The sequence below is a fragment of the Sprattus sprattus genome (genome assembly GCF_963457725.1).
Source record: "Sprattus sprattus genome assembly, chromosome: 17".
Lineage (NCBI taxonomy): Eukaryota > Metazoa > Chordata > Actinopteri > Clupeiformes > Clupeidae > Sprattus > Sprattus sprattus.
In genome coordinates, this window is record NC_137915.1 from 21,646,016 (window position 1) to 21,665,416 (window position 19,401).

General features: G+C 41.9%; 3 protein-coding genes across 4 annotated transcripts in view; 1 reads left to right on the top strand and 2 right to left on the bottom strand.

Moving 5' to 3' along the window:
- The first annotated feature begins 556 nt into the window (after nucleotides 1-556).
- Nucleotides 557-2,778, top strand: rnf26 (ring finger protein 26). Its single transcript, XM_080854970.1, has 2 exons — nucleotides 557-654; nucleotides 1,139-2,778. The coding sequence occupies exon 2, from the start codon at nucleotides 1,237-1,239 to the stop codon at nucleotides 2,575-2,577; it is 1,341 nt and encodes a 446-aa protein (XP_080711096.1). The 5' UTR covers nucleotides 557-654; nucleotides 1,139-1,236; the 3' UTR covers nucleotides 2,578-2,778.
- A 4,142-nt stretch (nucleotides 2,779-6,920) lies between these two features.
- Nucleotides 6,921-8,456, bottom strand: c1qtnf5 (C1q and TNF related 5; the record flags this gene model as incomplete). The annotated part of the gene is made up of 2 exons (XM_080855267.1): nucleotides 6,921-7,967; nucleotides 8,234-8,456. 2 exons carry the CDS (start codon nucleotides 8,454-8,456, stop codon nucleotides 7,447-7,449), a joined length of 744 nt encoding a protein of 247 aa, XP_080711393.1. The 3' UTR covers nucleotides 6,921-7,446.
- Nucleotides 8,457-11,418: 2,962 nt separating this feature from the next.
- kmt2a (lysine (K)-specific methyltransferase 2A) overlaps nucleotides 11,419-19,401 on the bottom strand; it is a gene marked incomplete at its 5' end in the record, with an annotated part of 34,616 nt that continues 26,633 nt past the window's right edge. For both annotated transcript variants that reach the window (XM_080855317.1, XM_080855316.1), the window contains 9 exons: nucleotides 11,419-16,288; nucleotides 16,404-16,533; nucleotides 17,345-17,428; nucleotides 17,523-17,630; nucleotides 18,278-18,452; nucleotides 18,560-18,634; nucleotides 18,797-18,970; nucleotides 19,053-19,132; nucleotides 19,286-19,354. In XM_080855317.1, coding sequence (XP_080711443.1) covers nucleotides 16,013-16,288; nucleotides 16,404-16,533; nucleotides 17,345-17,428; nucleotides 17,523-17,630; nucleotides 18,278-18,452; nucleotides 18,560-18,634; nucleotides 18,797-18,970; nucleotides 19,053-19,132; nucleotides 19,286-19,354 — 1,171 coding nt within the window. In that variant the 3' untranslated portion in view covers nucleotides 11,419-16,012. The remainder of the gene's footprint in view (nucleotides 16,289-16,403; nucleotides 16,534-17,344; nucleotides 17,429-17,522; nucleotides 17,631-18,277; nucleotides 18,453-18,559; nucleotides 18,635-18,796; nucleotides 18,971-19,052; nucleotides 19,133-19,285; nucleotides 19,355-19,401) is intronic.

Below are 19,401 nucleotides of genomic sequence, written 5' to 3' on the forward strand. Positions count from 1 at the left end.
ATGTCTCTGAAATATTATTTAACTGAAATGTTCAATTAATAAACATTTCAGACATCGGCCTACTGTTATCAAACTCCATGGCCAATACGTTTGCACATTGGTTTAGAAAGAGGATTTTGTACTGGGTTCAAAAATGTGTGCTAAATACTTAACTTTTACCTTTAATCAATGTATGTGTAAAAGTAGCTAGATATACAAGGACACATCGGCCCAGACCATTCTCATTCCGTAGCAATGGTGCACTGGTTTCGGTTCTATAGTTCTAGTCGGTGTGATAGTACTTTGATGTGTGGCATGATGATAAAAGTCAACTCGACTTTTGCAGCAGAAGTAGAATGCACATGCGTCCGCTAGCAGGCAGGCACCCTCTCGATAAAGAAGTAATGTGTCTTCCAGTCCAGGTGGAGGCTGCACTGTACTGACGCAAGTTGGTTACGTTGTGTCAGACACCAGTGAAGAAGAATAATGTGACCAAAATCCAGCATTAACCATAAACAACACAGCGATGGCAAGTATCGAGCTCGTCTGTTGTGTCATATTGTAATTCATTTACGTCGAGAATGAGTCAGAAATCACTTGAAATAACGACTTTGTACCAGAGAGAAACATAACCGCTACTGCGCAGGAATGTGGATTATATTGTTTGCTAGATTGGTAAGCAAGCTAGCTAGCGAGCTAACTTTTTTGAATACAAACATCCGCCCTACAGACTGAGCTATTGCTAATATGTCACCATTTGTTTCGATCAGTTGTCCATTTATCACTGTGCTCTGAAATATCACCATTGAAATAGCTAACGTTACCACTTTTGATGCAAGCCAAAGTTGACTTAACGTTAAAGAGGAACTGCACACCCAAGCAAAATGTTTTTTTTTTTTTTTAGATGTGAACTAAATTATATGATTGTACAGTACCAATCTTTAGCTTTTTCAAAATGTTGCCGCGGGTGGAGTATCAGAGCTGAAGTTAAAGTTACACTTTAATAACCTCATTGCACCTTTGTGGACTTTTGGACGCAGCCTGCTAGCTAGAGAGTCCCAGCGACCTCGCCTCCGTAGCTTTTACACGATAGGGGGGCTTAAAACGTTGCATGCTACAATATGATAACTTAGTATTGTAACTTGTTTCTCTCTTTCAGGTCAATGGTCTTAAACGCTTCCTGTCTCCAGTCCCATGGGTGTCTGAATTCAGCTGACCATTCAAGTGGATGTTTCTTGTGGGTCTGATAATACAGGCATGGGCCTCGTTAACCTAGTATTTTGTACCATTGGAAAATGTTTCGACGTAGCTTGTTTCCTGCTGGATTTGAATTTTTTCATCGTTCATTCTCTGATTCGGCTGTTGGTGGCATCGATTTCCTTCTTGCATCACCTACCCATGCTACTCACAAACTCTGTAATGGAGTGCTGGAATCTCACCCTAGTCTGCTTGTTTACCATGTCGGAAGGGGTGTCAGTATTGACTCACAATGTGGCTGGGGGTGGACAGCAGCTCATAGGAGGTGTGGTGGAAAGCTGTAAGATGGTGGGCTACCTTGCCTCCCATGTACTGCTTCGAACCAGGGATTTTTTACACCGTGGGCTGCTTTCTGGACACAGTGTACTAAAGCACGTATGGGAGGGCTGTGGGATTGCACTCAGCCTAGTGCTCTATTTGGCCAACACTATTGTAAACTTGCTCCTCATTGGCACGCAGAATCTTTACACTTTGCTTGTCAACCTTTGGGAGACAGCCCTCTGTCCATTACAAAACATCTTGGAACTGACCTTGGCAGTGTTTAGTTTCCTCTACAGCAGTCTGGTTGGAGCCTCCGTCTTCCTATGGACACCGTGTCTGTCGGCTGTGGAGTTTCTGGCCTCTCTCTGCCACATCTTCGTCAGCATTTTCTTGTTGAATTTCTACGGTCTGTTGTTCACGGTGGCCGTTGTAGCAAGCGCTACGATCTACATGAACCCCCAGCTGTCCAGAAGGCAAGCTAACCGCCTCGCCCACTACATGAACACAGTTCCCTCTCTTCGTCATCTTCAGGGGCTTCTCCATCGCTGGTATGTGCTGGAGAGGAATCTGCGGCAGAGGTTGGTGTGGGAAGGCAGCCGCATCCGTTTTGGCACACGGGCAGTGCGGACTGACGGGGATGGCGATGCAGGGCAGCCAGAGATAATGTTGGAGCAGCAGGCGCCTGGTGGAAACCCCGCAGATGGTGACATACTGCCAGCACAAGACCTCGCACACCAGCCTCAAGCCCCGCCGCCACCTCCAGCCGCTCATTCCTCAGAGCGCCTCCTGCCGAGCTCCAGCACATGCAGGCCGCTGCAGACGGCAGCCGCGAAGGAGGGCAGCAGCAAGCCGCTGTGTCCTCCGCTCGACTCCAGCCTCCTCACCCTGCTGCAGGAGCAGGAGGAGCGGAAAAAGTGTGTCATCTGCCAGGACAGCTTCAAGACAGTGGTGCTCCTCCCCTGCCGCCACCTCTGCCTGTGCCGCAACTGCACGGACATTCTGCAAAGCCAGCCTGTGTACCAGCGCAACTGCCCGCTCTGCAGACAAATGATCTTCCAGACAATGGACGTGTATCTCTGACGGACCAATGGTTTAATTTGCTTTGTGTTCAGTAACGCCAAACAAGATATCATTGTTGAGAGTTTTCTAGTGTGTCAAGTAGGAATCTCAGGCTAACAGCTGATAGTGCAGGGTTTGGTGAAGAGGGATCTCACACTGTGGATTGCACACCGTTCTTGGCCTCTCTGCACTGTCACTATGAAAACACTCTCTTATCTCAAACCAAACTGCAAACAAACAAGAAAAAACATATGGCTCAACAACATTCAAGATCTGAATCTAGCCTACATATTTTGTACCCATTATAATGCTTCCAATAGTTTTATAATCCACCATGCTGGTTTTTCCAAAATATTGTTTTCCAACATTCTGATTTTCATGTCACTTGAACGGGTTGACAGAATGTTGAGAAGGATTCCGTATACTTATGATAACTGATAAATGATAGCTTTTTCTTAATTTTCACACACTAGGTAACACAACTACTGTGTAGATTAATGCAACACTTTTCCATGTATTTACCGTTATAATGCTGAACAGTATTCTTGCATTCTTTAAACAAAAAGAATATGAAAAGGGTTGTTGATATGAATATGAGAGTGGACCTGTTTAACAGTTTTCATTTGCCTTAAGATGTGAAAAGTAGACAAAGAGACATGCTATCATGTAGCCTATGGCCTAGCAGTAGTCTTCTGTAGTTCGTTTAACTACTTAGGTAAATTCCAGAAATTTGAAGTTTGTGGTTTGCCTACTCAGCAACAACACTGGTCTTATTTTTAATGATCGTGGGCGGCCTCAGTTTACATTCCGTTGCAAGAGACAAAATGAAGCAAACACGTTTTTTCATTGTTTGCCTGTCTTGTATACCTGAGAGAACATTTTGACATTTTGAGTTGATCCAAAAAATGTGAGATGTGAGAAATCCATGCTTCTAGCACTTGTTTAACCACTCTCTAATCTTCTTAATCTTCTTGAGGTAGGGCTTTTTTTGCCCAAAAAAATGGCTAATTTCTTGCACAGTGCCTTGACATTGTCAGACATTTGAGAGGGATCTGTATTTTAAGTTATTCATAATCTTGTATCTGTCTGGTGGTGATGGATTTATATGGATGGATTTATAAAAATAAAATAAAAAAAACATCAGAGGTGTATTTTCATAAGTTTGTTTTTCATGAGTGACTGTTGTCAGGGGTGTTGGATACAGCTATGATCCATTGAGGTATTTTTTGTATTAATAAGGTATGAGGATGATGAGAATGTATGTGATGTTAAAACACTCAATAAAACATGTCAATCATAGATTCATGCCCATTTCTACCCCTTTCTGTGCTTCCTCCACAAGGTATTAGAAAACCCAGTTAATCCTTGTTACCATACACACCCAATTCACCAATGGCTGTCTGTAGGGGTGCATTGTAATACATGTCTAACCCACTTATGCATACTATAGCCAGATATAGCTTATACTTATATAAGAAAAGGACAATGCAGGAGATGTGTAAAGTATTTTCATAGATGGCTATCTATATACAGTAGTTTGATTGTTTAACTTCTATTTGTATAATTGTATTATCGAAGAAATATTGCATAGTACGGAATCAGTTAAGCAGCAAAGGGATTGGCTAAAGCTTAGAGTTCCAAAGATTATCTGCAGATAAAATGTATAGACATGTCTTAATAGTGTATGATGTGTCATCATTTTACAAGTTTGAATACCTGCTGTATGTGACAACAGAATACTGTTGTTTGACAAGTCAAGTTTGACAACTTTTGCAGTCATTGCTACATTAAAAGTGCCCCTTTAACATTCCTTTTTATTTACCATTTTTCTATGTGGATGGAGGAAGGAAACTTCAAGGAAAGGCTTAAGGATCCACAAGTGAAGGGAAAACGGCCTGGCTGAAAGAATACAGGGGCCCTGCATTGGGCACTACTGGTTAAGAAGTACCTCAAGTCAGTTGGTTGAAGTCCAGCGGTGGGTTGAGCACAGGATATCAGTTCCCCTGCTGCAGCTGAAGGAGGACCTGGCACACTTGCGCAGAATGGTGGACATCATGCCAGCTGATGAAAAACGGGCAAATCAAGAAGACTAGGAAGGAAACATGCAGTGGACCAAAACCAAAAGGTCAGATGGTCAGGGGCTTCTGAAGTTACATCAATGATGAATTTAAAGGAATTTTGGAAGGATCAAAGGGTACAGGGGAGAGAAAATGTAATCACATGGGTGAGGTCATCTATAATTATGGCATGGAAAGTTATGGAGTTTGTCAGACAGCTAGGAAGAAAAAGCAAGGTCAAGCCAAGTGAAGACGTCTGAAATAGAAATAGGTTGATACAGAAAGGCTGATTTGAGACAGCTGAGGTAGGAATGGAAACAAGCAGATGGTGAACAGAGAGAAGGTATGAGTGTATGGCAGGCAGAGGTGAAGAGTAGACTGGCTAAACTAAGGAGGGCAGAGTGCCTCTGATGAAGAAAGAAGCTAGGGTTGCATTCTACAAGGGTCCATTTTGTGAAGTTTTTATTCACTCAAGAGAAATGTTTGAGAGTTGATCAAAAGGACCTGGAGGAATATCTTCACCAGGTACATACTCACAATGTTACCGGCAGACATTCCTTCAGTTGGAGAGGTTCACCAATTGACAGTTGCCTGCACAGGTGGAAAGAGGTGCAAGAGGTTGTGCGTTGTGCAAGGGCTGAATCAGCTCCTGGTGGACCTAGTGGGATACTGTGTTTAAAGTATCATGTCTATAAAGGAGTGCCTGATATTTTGCATTGTCATTAGAAACCTATGGTGATTGTGTGGAGAAAAGGAACAATTACATGGATGTGACGGGCAGGTTGTATTTTCATTCTGAAGTAGAATTCCAGACCACAGGCCAGTTTTGACCTATCAGTCTTCTTTAGTGTGGTAGCAAGGAGGTTGTCTCATATGCGAAGACAAATAGCTTGATAGATATTTCTGTGCAGAAAGAAGGAATGTCAGGATTTTCTAGATGTTTGGAACATAGTAGCAATGTTTGAGTACTAAATCGGGCAGCAAGGACAGCAGACAGAGACTTCCATGTGGTTTCTTTGGACCTCGCTAATGCCTTTGGATCGGTGCCATACAGTCTGTTGTGGAAGGCATTCAGTTAGGTCCCTGAGAAGATTTCAGCATTAGTCAAAGCATATTTTGAGTATATTTAGTTGTGCTTCAACACAAGTAATTACACCACATCCTGGCTGTTAGGCAAGTAAAATGACAATCTGAAATGGGCAAGGATGGAAGTGAAACCTAGCAAATGTAGAGGTGTATCTATCAGTAAGGGAAACTGGTGGAAGAGAGTTTTTATATTGATGATGAGATGATTCCTTCTATTGTAAACAAAACAGTGAAGAGTTTAGGCAGGTGTTACAACTCCACATTGAGGGACTGCCTTTAGCATGAAAATGTTTTGAGATCCCAAATCCAAAACTTTGCCCCAGTCTGATTGTGCCAAATCAAGGCAAGGTGGGTCCTATGTTCAGAAGTTTTTTTTTCATAAAGTATTTGATATATCAAGCTGAAGTTTTGTTCAAGTATTAGTTTGGATGGTATCACTTGATGTGGTCAAATGTTTAAGAAAATCAGAGTTGGTCAGGCAGAAGGCATTTGTTGATATGTATATTACATATATTTATATATTCTTTTTTTATGTATCATCTTTTCACATCTTGAGGTGTATCTGTTGTTGTCCATGCTATTGACATGTGCTCTAGCCCGTCATGAGTATGGAGGGAGATGGATATGGGACACCCGCTACCGCTGGTGAGCTTTCATGAGATGTTGTGGGCCTATTTCAATGAATCACTGACAAAGCAAGATGCCCACTTGGCAATCCCAGTGAAATGTTCACAAAGGCATCTCTGTTGTTGCTTTGTTAAGTATCAGTATTATAGTTGTAATGGTACTTAGGCTTGGTCGTTTGATATGAGTACTTGCATGTGACAGTGAGAGGGAAGTCCCCAACCAATAACACGAGGATTTAGTCCAAAGTCCAAAAGGTAATATTTTCTCATGTTAAAACCAGCATTTCTAGAATCTTTCCTTATCAGAGCAAAAGATCCTTTAATTAAAATGTCATGAGTTTATTAAAGGCAATGATGTGATTAATACTCATAGCGACAGTTAATGAAATAACAGTAAAATAGCACTGATAACAGTAGGATTGTAAATTGCCTGTATATATTTTAAGTGAACGGAAGAATAAATGCAGGCAATAGTCTGGCAGTTCAAAAAAATTCTTTAGTTTGCATGAGAAGTTTTATTCATAATACATTTGCTACTCTGTGCCTTTGCCAAGTACTTGAATAACTGCCATTGTTAAAGTTTCATAGCTGACAATTATGTTCACCCTTGAATGCATTAATGGATTGCTTTAAGAAATGCAACCAAACAGAGCTATAATTCAGTGTCTCTTCTTACATAATAACCGCAGAGCGGGGTTGTACAGGGCCATCTTCAATCTGCTAATCTAACTGACCACCAGTGATCCTCTCAACATGTCTTTCTGCATTAACACAACAGGAAGTGTATGAATACAATTGTTCAAACATTGTACTGGCCCAGCACTGAACTGTATGATTTGGTCTTGATGTAAACAGAGTGTTGTACAGTAGAAAGACAATTAGACCATCAAAGAATTGTATGGATTAAACTAAAAGAGCTGTTGAGTGTTTAATCCACTCAAGTGTTATCTCAAGATAATGAATATTCTGACCTACTCTACTTTCCTTTCTGCTGTCTCACGATTTGTGCCTTTCAAGTTCCCGGATGTATAATTACATTTCATACCAAGCAGTCAAACAAAGTCATCACCGGTGCTGCAGTATATAACACAAATGGACACAAAGTTTGCGTCCTGAAAATGCTATGCAAACACAGCAGAGTTTTTCCAGTCTGAGTACACTAGGAATCCTGTGAAGGTGCTATCTGTTTTGGGACTGGAGTAGAAGCCATTGTATTCTCCCAGGGCCATTTGGACCCAGACTTTATCGCCAGGAATCATATGCGTCAGCGTTCCCCCGGACAGCGATGCCGGCTTTGACCAGTTCCCAAAGAACTGGAAGTAGGAGGCCAGCACGAAGCCGTTCTTCATCAGGTCGAACTGCAGGCTTGCGCGGTAGACGGTGGCGTGGACAGTGAAGTAGTACGCTCCCGGCACCCTGCAGGTAAACACGCCGGTCTCTGCGTTGTAGTCTCCCTGCTCATTCAGGATGATCCGGTCGAATCGTATTGCTACACCTCCAGCGACGGGTATTGCCCTGGCTTCAGACATCTTGGCACTGAAGGCAGACTTGGGTGCCACAGCGCACTCTCCGTCCTGTCCCTTCTCCCCTTTCGGCCCCGGGTCCCCATGGTCACCAGTGAGCCCCCTGATACCAGACTGGCCTGTAGGACAAAGGCGCCAGTACAGTCTCAAATGGGAAGGTTTGAGAAACACATGCATTCCTCACAGATATACAAGTTGACACACCTGCAGTAGTTATGGGTAAACCTGTGATCCTCCCATTAAGGTGTTATTTATACTTCACAACTGTGTCAGACAGTGTCCCCTCTTGTACGCATAGGGCCTTGCTAAAATTACTTTACCATCTGTCTCGTGCTTGGATGTTACAGTATGTTTATGTGTTGGCAATGTTGCAAAATCACTTTACCTGGTTCTCCCCTGTCCCCTTTGTCCCCTGGTACCCCAGGTTGTGCATCACGCCCTTCTCTGCCATCCCTCCCTGGCAACCCGGGGTTGCCATGCATCCCAGGGGATCCTGGGATACCGGGACTACCAGAACACAGACTGGGGATCTTATTGTCATCAAGCTCGTAGGAAACACTTGCCAGCATGGCAAGCAGACAAAGTGACCATTTCTTGGAGGGTGACATCACTTCAGAGCTGCAGTCGTTTCCTACACTGTAGACTCTGCAGGAAGGGGGAGAGAAGACATGAGGGGTGAGGATAGAAAAACATGAGTCATATGCAGCTGTTTTTTTAAGGAACCCGGCGAGTTCAATGTTCATGAGAGCTTGGGTTGAACCAAAACAGACTTCAGTCAGTCTGTGAGTTAATTCCTGTGCAAAGCAGTGGTATGCAGTCAGCTGATGATGGGGAAAGCACTCAGGATGTTACATAAGCTCATATCTATCTTATTAGTAAGACCAAACCACAAGGGAATTCAACAGCCAATAACAACTAACAATATAAAATGTGAGAGAGCAGCGACAGCGTTCCTACTCTTTGCATGATCTTTCCCCCTTGATTAACTTTGCAGAAGGAGATTATTAACTCTGCCACACACTCAGTGGACTGGAAGAGGCATTTGAAGAGGGAAAAGTCCTGGACCTTACACATGTGAAAGTAAACACATCTGTCCTGAATGATTTTTTGATGGATAGAGTGCACACACACACCTTCTGCCTAAGGAATGCATTTCTCCAAGTTTATGTCTCCTGTAAAATCAGCTTTCCCTCTAAGCTACATTTACTTTGAACAACAGCTGTTATTGTTACATCCCAAAAGCTCTACTGACTTGACCAAAACAAGTCATTTTAGTCCATTTAGCTGACCAGAGACTGAGATGTATCTAACTGTTTACTGAAATAGCTTTAACCTGATCCTGTCACCTGGCCCATAAGCACTAGAATCCTAGAGCACAAAAAACCCCATCTTTACATGAAACGTCTGAATGGGAAATTAAAGGAACCGGCTTCCCTGGGGAATGTGTGCGGCACGCAGACTAAATACCACTCCAGCCCTGGGCCATCTGTCTCCTGCAGATCTGCAGACAGTAATGTGTCGGGAGTCACCACTAACTACACTTCTGTCCTCACTCACATGGAATAGTATTACCTCTTTGACTATCCTCACCTTTGCCACTGGTAGGATACTAAATCTTTGAGGAAGATATATTGTCTGTTTCCTTTACTGTCAAGGGTTACAAAGGATGTATAACAAGATTAAGACAAATTATGAGCAGTAAAATGCCTGCCTGTGAAGGAGTCAAGCTAAGGCATAATTGTGCTTTTTTTGTGCTCTTTTGGTCCAAAGTCTAGTCATAATGTTAGAATGCTACATTAGTCAGATCATATCAGATAGATAGAGGGCAGTAAACAACCACTGTATGCACTATGCAGCTCTTCTCTTTGTTCCCATTTGCTTAGTTCAACTAACCCCTACTGGTATGTTGCTATCTGAACTCCCAAAGCCAGACATCACAAGATCTGTGCGATGCTGCCAGTGAAGCAAACATCATCTATTGTAAAACTAGACATAGACTGCATGTGTATTTTAAATCCCATGGTATGAATTTACTGTCATTGAACTCAAGGAAATTGTGAGAAGTAAAATTTAGCAAAGCTTAAATGTAAAACCTACCAGTGCCAGTTCAGAGTTTCACTGGAGCGACAGCTCAAGTCCGTCCTGGGCAGAAAATAAGTGTAAACTTCACTTTTCTCACTTGTTCGGGGAGTCGGGGGAGAAGTGAAACTCCCCGTCTTGGAAGAAAATGGCAATGAAAGCCAATTAGGGAGAAAGAGGAGGAGGGAGGAAAGGAGGGGGTCAGTGATGGTGAGCGGAGGGAGGGGGAAACAACAGAGATGGAGGAGCAGGAATATTTGAGGCTCATCCAAAGACTACAAATGGTGAAAGACTAGTTCAGGAAGAAATAAGAAACGAGGCTGGTGGACAGGGAACAAATGCCAAGGCTGCAGGACTACAAATATGTAGAAGGGAGTGGTGGAGCTTGGGGAGCAAACAGCTGAAGAGGAGAAGTGGAAGCTCATTCAGTTAGGGAGAGGAGACGAGAACTGTGGTCAGAGCCTGTCCCAGCTTCATACAAGATCAAGGCAACGCTCTGTGCAGCCTTAGACTCAGCTTCAAAGCCAACTGACACAAACCATATGAGTACAATAAACACTGTCTTTTGGAGAAACATGTAAGCCCCCCCCCCCTTTCTCGTGTAAGAAAAGCCGGTCATCAATATAGCTGCCTATTTGGCTGTTAGTTTAAATAATGCCACTGAACTACAAACAGCACTTCAATTTGTATGCAGTACCACATCTTGCTCCATTTACTTTTATAGCTCTAGATGTTCTTAGGCCTTAAAGTAGTTGTACTGCTAACTATTGACAGCTGGGTTTTCAAACAAGAAATGTCAAATTGTTATTCATCAAATGCAAACTAATCTAGATTTTAAAAAAATTGAAAAACTACAAAGCCAGTCTTTTACCGTCAGAGAACTGTACATCGGTTATTTGCATGAAATACTTTGAAGGTTTTAGCCATTCAGAAGACTTTGGTGTTGCTTTCTCTGCTTTAGATAAGCTCTCGTTTTAAAGAGTGGCATTTGCTGGTCGGGGGTCCATAACCCCCCATGAATCTCATTACCGGGTTTCCACGCAGCCCATTAGCACACCACCAAAGGTGAGCTAGAAGCCTCCTGCTGGTTTTGAAACCCTTGAGGGTTGCTGCAAAACGTGGGCATATCCCTGGGAAATAATTAGCACGCTGTATCCTGATCACTGTAATTTGAGGTAATCTGGCCTCTTGTGCTGGCAACAGGAGCTCAACTCGTCTGAGCGGTTCAAGATCTCTGAAATCTCTTAAAAACGTAATGTGACTTGCCTAATTAAGCGTATAGGTATTAGGCCAATAATAAATACATTGTAGTGCCAGAATGAGATAGAGGGAGAAAGAAAACAAGAGAGAAGTGGAAAGAAATTGTTTTTGTCCACAAGACTTTAAAAACGACATAATTGCAAGTGTAGTTACTGTAATTCACGGGAGCCCCCCCCCCCCCACACACACACACACACAAATGATGCATCGGAGTCACTGTGAGGAGTAAAGGAGACATGTTTATTACTTAAACTATCACTTAAATAAAAAAGGTGCATAGAAAATAAACATGATTAGAAACTTTCCTTTTTACACTTATGTACAATTGTATTTTTTTTCTCATTATACATTCATCCTTAGTAGTTTGTGGTTTGCGATTGTAATTTAACATTTTGTTTTCCTTCATTTCTGTGATATGGGTGAATACTGGTGGGCAACTCAGACAAGAGAGAAAGGAAGAAGAAAATATACTTTCTTTTCTTTTTATCGTCAGTATTAAAATGGTCATTACTGTCTGTGGTTTTCGGTTAAGTGCAGTACATGTGTCTGTGTCCATATCCTCCCAGCAACATCTAGCCGTCAATGGAGCTGCCATCAGGCTCCTCATAGCAAATGCACTCCCTAAACAAGGGAAAAAAGGCTTCCAAATGCTGAAGAGGCATTATCACTCCATCTTGACTTGTGCTAGAGAACATGAGGATGTGGACATGCAGATGAATTTTTACGGATATGCCAAAGTTACATACAAAATAAATAAATAAAAAGGATTAAAAATCATTATTATTAAAAAAAAAAAAAGAACAACTCAAGCTTAAAAATGTTAGAGAACAGTACAGGACACTTGGGTGGGTGAAGAATAGGATTATTATTCCTTTTCCTGGCCTTGACAAACTTATTCATACCACATCAGTCCAAATCCTGCTTCAGAATGTACAGAGCAAAAACGAAACACTTCCACTACAACGATAAAAACACAGGAAAATAAAACGTTTGACCTCAAGAAGTTTACAACTACAGAATACATTTACATTTTTCATGATTATTAATATTGTTCCTTTCTACAGAAGAAAAACAAAAAGGGAAAAAACGGCAATGCACGGGCACAAAAGAACAGATACTGGATGCACATTTACAAAATGAAGGTTAGTTACTTTGAAAGGATTCTGAAGTTATTGTTGAGTACATCAAACATGATTATTAACCATTAAGAGACTGTTGCTGCTATTGTAACTAAGTTTGTCTGTCCATTCCATATATTGTGAAGATATTGAATTGAAAAAGTACTATTTATACATTACGCTCCTGTATGCGTGTACGTGTGAATGTATATATCGGATACTGTAATTACATGTAGAGTTGTAATACCACTGAGAAATGATGCCACGGTACGAAGTCTAAGGAACAACTGAATTGGTCTGCTTCTTTGAGTTCTGACTGACTGACTGACTGACTGACTGACTGACTGACTGACGGTTTTCACTAGTTTGTGAAACATCTCACACCAGATTGATGTGAAAAATGGAGAAAAGCTGCAAAGCCCTTGGGATCAGTAACGTTATTACTCATGTCTTAATTTCTATTTCTGTGTTACCGTTCCAACATATGCTCTTTCCGTGACAAGGCTTTCCCTAAACAGATCATCCCAGCCTTTCTAAAATACTAAAATGAACACCAAACAAATACAATAAGAGTCGATATATTCATATATATATATTTACCAATACATTCAATAAGGGCCAAACTGCAGAACTGCGGGAGCCGACCCAAACGTAATATTTATCCCTGAATTAGACGAGAAACCACAGGCTTGTCAGGGCACGGCGATGTGGGTCTGTGGCCGACCTCCACCTGAGTTCTGTCCATACTGACCGCCTGGGGGTGGGGTGGGGGGTTGGAAGGGTCAGAGCGTGCAGAAGAGCTCTAGAATCCAGAACTCCTGGATGAAAAAAATAAACAAGACGTGTGCTTGAGGTGCCTGTGCTGACTTGGGCAGCCAGTTGCTTCCGAAGATAAACTCTGTTCTAGTCTTCCTCCCCACCACCCTAAGAATGTGTTGGTAAATTTCTGTTTTCACTGACCACCCAAAGGAGGGGGTCAGGGCTCGACTGCCGTGTGTTTATGCTGTTAAACAGCGAAACAAACAAACAAACAAACTAAAATGAACAAAATTCAACATACAAAACGTACAGAGTATGAATAAAAAGTACTGGCCTAAGCGGTCTGTCTCTCAAAGAGTAATTCAAGCCAGAATTGCATACAGCAGCAATCTAGAGAGTTTTTGTTCTGAAAGATATGCATAGTACCCATGTCTCTTACAAAACGTCCAAATGCTCTTGAACCAGCCCCTCTCCTCACAGCCACGAGACAAAAAATATTTGTTGCCTGTTTACTTTGGGGAACTGGGGAATTGAGAGGGTCAACAAGCAGGAAACCAATTGAAGGACCGCTGATATCCACCCCCAAAAAACCCCAGCAGACCAGGTGCCTTCCGAACACACCCCCCTCTATGCTATTGTCAATGTTAAGGCCATCATGTCATAAAAATGAGAAGGTACACCACTGGTAGTCACAAGCTCATTTCTTTGACAGTAGGTGGGTGTGGGTAATTGCTGAGGCCTCGGCTCCCTCATGAAGCCGACGCTGAATTATATCTCAGTGTCTGATAAGGCACCTAACTCCTAAGGAGGACCAAAGAGCATTCATGGGATATCTGTGTCTCGCAAGTTTGAGCTCAATATTTCTGTGTGTGTGGTAATATCTGGAGAAGTAAAACAATGACCTCCTTCTAAACAATAATGACCATAGGGAGTGCTGAAACGGAAGAGGCTAGGCTGTTCAGTGCCTGGGTAGTTAGGACACCCGTGGGCCCTCCGCCCCTGGAGCTGTAGTGCTTCATGAAAACTCTTGGACTGGGCTGGCCTCTGTAGCCTGGGGTTTTACGGTTACTTTACAAAAATAATTCTTCCTGATAAAAAAATACACAGAAAACTGGGGCATTCGCTTTTCAAAACTTTGGATATAGTCTTGCGTTTACAAAATATAATAGAACAAGACAAAACCAAAACGAGAGAACAAAGATGAAACTATGCTTATGCCTATGAAAATAGAGTCAATGAGAGACCAAATACTCTGAGGGGATTGGCGAAGGGGCTGGCAAAGGGAGAAAATAAGCAAGTATTAACTCCCTGACCCTTTACAGCTGACCAGCGCTACAAGAGGTCACGAATACAAAAGACGCTTGCTTAAGAGTGGCAAAAAGGAGCTACTGGTGGACTGCTCTCTCATGAGACAGTAACTGCTTCAGTCTGAAGTCTTACAAAAAGAAACCGAAAGAAAGGCAGCTCTACAAATGTCAGACCAAGCATTAGTGTTTGTAAACCTCTTCTTTCCTACAAATATGTTTGTTAAATAAATACAATGTTTTATTAAAAATATAAATACCATAATTTGGTGCTATTCACTAGTGAGTGCTTTTCAGTCTTTCGTATATAAAAATATACATATTATTTACATTTTGAAAGAAAACGCCTGATATCGTAAAAAGATAAAACTTCCAACGCAAAACAGACGTCATATTTTTATACTCAATTGCCAACGTTAATTATTAAAAGCAGCAGGAGGAATTTTCTCGTATTGGTCTAAAACAAGCATAAAATCGATCAAAGTATCACGTTTGCTCAGCTCAAGTCAATTATTTTTCTTTAAATCCAGTCATCACGGAAACAGCCATTACATGCACACACTTTTAACTCTCTCTTTTAAGAAAAGATGGCTCTGCTATCATTCGTCCTCAAACGACCAACTCAGAACAGTTACCGGACCTACTCTCCCTTTCTACGCACTCAGGCAACCAACTTGCCGCTCTACTGCACTCCCTCAAGTTGCTTGGCTGTCAGTCCACCAGGATCTCAGCCTGGCCAATCTTTGACAGTCTTCGCTCCACTCTGGACCAATTCTACAGTATAAGAACACGAAGCATAGGGACACTCACAAATATCAACATTACTGCAATCAAGTTTAAAAAAAAAAAAAAAAGTTAACAGCTGATGAACATAATCTAGTCATCCCTACTGAGTCAGCACAAGATTGCAGAATATTTACAGTGTCTCAAACATGGACAGACAGGCAGCGCCTCAGTAAAAACTAATACGGCTGTCTGAAGGCTTCAGTATACATTCAGTGATGGAGAAGATGTGTTAAAGAATGCCATGCTTGGAATCAAAATACATAATAATAAGGGCTTTCATTGATCATTTTTGTTGATTCAGTTTGAGTCAGATTTTTTTTTTAACCCCTCCCCAAAAAGAATTGCACTTTGGTGTAAAATGGATCTTACGTGGCTATTCTTATTTGTAGAGATCCATCACATTCTGGAAGCAGGGGCAGAAGGGATTGAGCGTTATTAAATACACTGTATCAGTTTCTCACAGGCCATATCTGAAAAATTAAGGTAAAAGTGGTGATGTACAGATTTCAAAACATATGGGGAGGACATACACAAATGTCTGGGGCACAAGCTTTCCACTGGTAAGAAAAATCAGCGTTGCTTTAAAAACAAACAAAAAATATGTCTGAAGGCCAAATGAATTGCTCTCGGTTTACGACACTGAGAAACAGTCAATGGAATTTAACAAAAACCAAAGAGGCACAGTAATTTCATCCTTCCGGAGAACACAAGCACACTGAACAGCTCTGACAAATAACAGAAGCCCCTTTCAAACCCATGCTACCTCTTCAGCCCTTCAACCACAGGAAAAGTAGAACTGCTGTGGGCCACCATCAGCAAGGTGCCGCTGCCCGAGAAGTGCTAGAATGCCAGAGGAACTTAGTTCAGGAACTTGCGGCACTTTTTGGCTCCACAGTTACAGGGCAGCTTATTCCCAGGTTCCTCAATGGGGAACTTGTAGTCGTAGGTGAGCTCCTCTCCTCGGTAGATCTTGCGCAGGGCGAAGATGACAATGTGCTTCTGACCTTCAACAATGATGACGCGAGAGTAGCAGTTGGGCTCACAGGAATGGTTTATGAAACGCGCTGCGTTACCATGCATTGTGGCGTCCACCACCTCATAGTCATCGATCCTAAACATGTAACAGCCAATCCCCTGGAAAAGATGACAACCCAATTAAACTATGCTTAATGGCTGGGAATGTGTACACACGCAAAAAAAGCTGATCATTACATACAACAAAAAATTATTCGTTATTTCTTGTCCTCACCTTTTCATCATAATACTTTTCCCGTTTGTCAGTGAGAACAGAGCGAACAACGTTGCCGGAGTACTCAATGATCATCTCTCCGGTGTCAATATTTCTCTTGCAGTACAGACCTCGACCGTGAATGGCTGACCTGGAAAAGAAGCCCAAACAGAGAAGCTATGTTAAAGGCCTTTTGTTTCCACCTTTGCAGTTCTTATTTCAAACCTACCTATGTTAAGTATCCTTAAGGCAGTATAAATAATACTGTGCATAACCCTAACCCAGAGTGCATCTTGCAGTCTATCACATTCTAAGACAAAAGTACACTGTTTGTATTCATTAAGGACAGCGTATCTAAGGACAGTTAAGTTAAGGACAATGTATAGCAAATAGTGTTTATTTGAAAGAAATATAGCCTTGCAGGGCAAAATACAGGGGAATTTGGGCGATTTGATGCACAAAATTATGTTTCCGTCTGAAATCAAAGGGTACATTCCGCAAATTCAGTCCGTTTTCTGTTATAGCGGAAAATCGTTGGCCATATACCTGTATCTATTTTTGTTAGGGTAATTACTTGGCTGGATATGGATATACATGAGTATTTTTGGCAATGCGAGTTGGCTATTCAGACTATTTAATTTAGGGGTCATGCCTATTTATAGCTCAGTTTGAAAATGTAATGGGCTTTTTCACTTTGAAAACGCGTACCCCAGTTTGGGAACCGAGGTGATAAGTGAACGGACTGATTGCAGAAAGATATGAACCGAAGCACAAAAGCCGTTGTCAATGTCAGCGGCCATTTGTTTTTTTGAAGCTGTCATTATTAAGAAATATCATCCATCTGAAAGTTGGGGTGGCCCATTCACACAAATTATTATTATTATTACTATTATACGGCTCTTAAGAATGCTGCAGAGTTTTCCATTAATTTGAAAATAGTATTAATATCTTTGCTCAACTACCTGAACACGCCTACTGTGTCCCAGGACGTTTTCTTCAGGTAGCGGAGCCTCTTGGGCATGGGCAGATCCATGCTGATGGCAAGGCTGTGAAAGAAATTAGAGACAACATTCCTGAGTGCCTGAGGGCATGAGGGTGATGAGACACACATGCCACATATGCAGAGACAGCTTGCCCTACCGAGCTGACTTCAGCTGTGCCTCCTCTCCCTCCTCCTCCTGGGGGTTGTACTCCGGAGGCTGGCGGTGTTTGGAAGCCAGGAAGTTGAACATGTCAAAAACTGACCTCCTGGGGGGTGGGTGGAACAAACAGCACATAAAACAGGATTCACATCCAATGATGAGTTAGTTACAATAAGTCCGCATTTAAAATTAGGACAGAGGTTTGGTAATCATAATCTTCTCCTGTCCATAAAATGTACTAATTTAAAGCAATAACAAAAACAAAGATAATAAGCCAAGAATCTTAACCATCTATAAAAAAAAAAGTCAATAGTGACCTTGTGGTTACAACAAACATACAGAATTTGTTTTTCATTTTTAGAGCTGTCCTTTGCCTCTTCAAAAAATATTTGTTTAAAACAATAGTCAATAATCAGGCTGGACTGAGTTTTGCCTGGTAATGTGAAATCAATGAGCTGGTGTAAATCTATGAAAGCAGCACATACAGTCTACATAAAGACATGTCAATCATGCCCCCAAACTGATGAGTTTCAGTGATATTAATTTCACTCAATGAAGGCAAAGTCATTATACTGCCAAGTATTTAAAAATCTGGATAAGTATGCACTCATGCAGATAGATACACTTTAATTATTTGCACAAAATTCAGAATACTTGTCATTTAGAAGATGAGTGTTTCCTAAGGACTGGCCATTGTTCTCAGCCCCTCTGATCTGCGGATATAAATGTGATTCGCGCATCACTATTCTGTACCTATGGTGTAGCTCCACTCTGGCAGACCCGTGAGGGTTGATGGGGGGCTCGTCAGAATTCTCGGGCTTGTGGAAGCGAAAACGGTAGTTCCGGCAGTATTTGGCACCATACAGCTGTTCCAGGAGAAACACCACAGTGTGGTGGAGCACGCCAAGCATCCTGAGCCCATTTACTCCTGAGGCACCAACCATAACAACGAGAACAAGAGACACAAACACATTAACACGGCTGAGATGTTTCTGTAGGGGTGGAGAACTGCACTGGACTAGATGTGATTCTCACCCTCGAATGAAAGCTCCTTGAGTTTGGCATTCGACCGTGCCTCCTTGACTTTGTGTGTCAGAGACTTCCAGGCCTCTGTGGAAAAGACAGTTGTTTGGATTTAATAAAACGCAGCTTTTAAGATTTTAAGGCAAAGACTTGTCCCATGTTGCTTGACAAAAATGAGGAGTAGTAGTAAAAACTGAGGAAGTATGCAGGGGATGGGGAACAGGATCAACATTTGCCTGCCTTTCATACCTTCAATGCTCTCACAACGGATCTGAAAGCCATCTTCACTGGATATTTCAAATATGAGGCCTTTCTTGGGCTTGTAGTCTGAGGTGAAGTCCCTGCCTCCTTTGTCTTCCTCCTGCTCAGATGAAGCCACCAGCACGATGCCAGAACCCTTCCCACTGTTCTGAGTAGTTGGACCTGGACAGAGAGCAATGTTAGATAACATTACTTATTAAATTAAATTGTTGTAAAAAGTTTAACCCAGGTCTAGGACACTCACTTGTGGCTTTGGACTCTTCATCACAAAGTTCTGTTGACATCTGGTTGATAGGGGATGCTTTGGTCATCACAGGAGCATCACTGAAAATTAATCAAGAAAGACTTTTTTATGCCTGTTTCAATATGATTTATCCAGACTTTTATGAATAGACAGACCACACTGGACATCACCGTACCACAAAAAGAGTGCTCACATACAAACAGTTATCTTCAACAAACAATTCAGTTTACTACCTTTTATTTGAACCTTTTTCCATTTGTCTGTCTGTGTCCATTGGCTCAGGCTTGACTGGCTGCTTAGTCCTGTACAAAAACAAACTAAAAATGATGAATGAAACAAAAAACAGTGT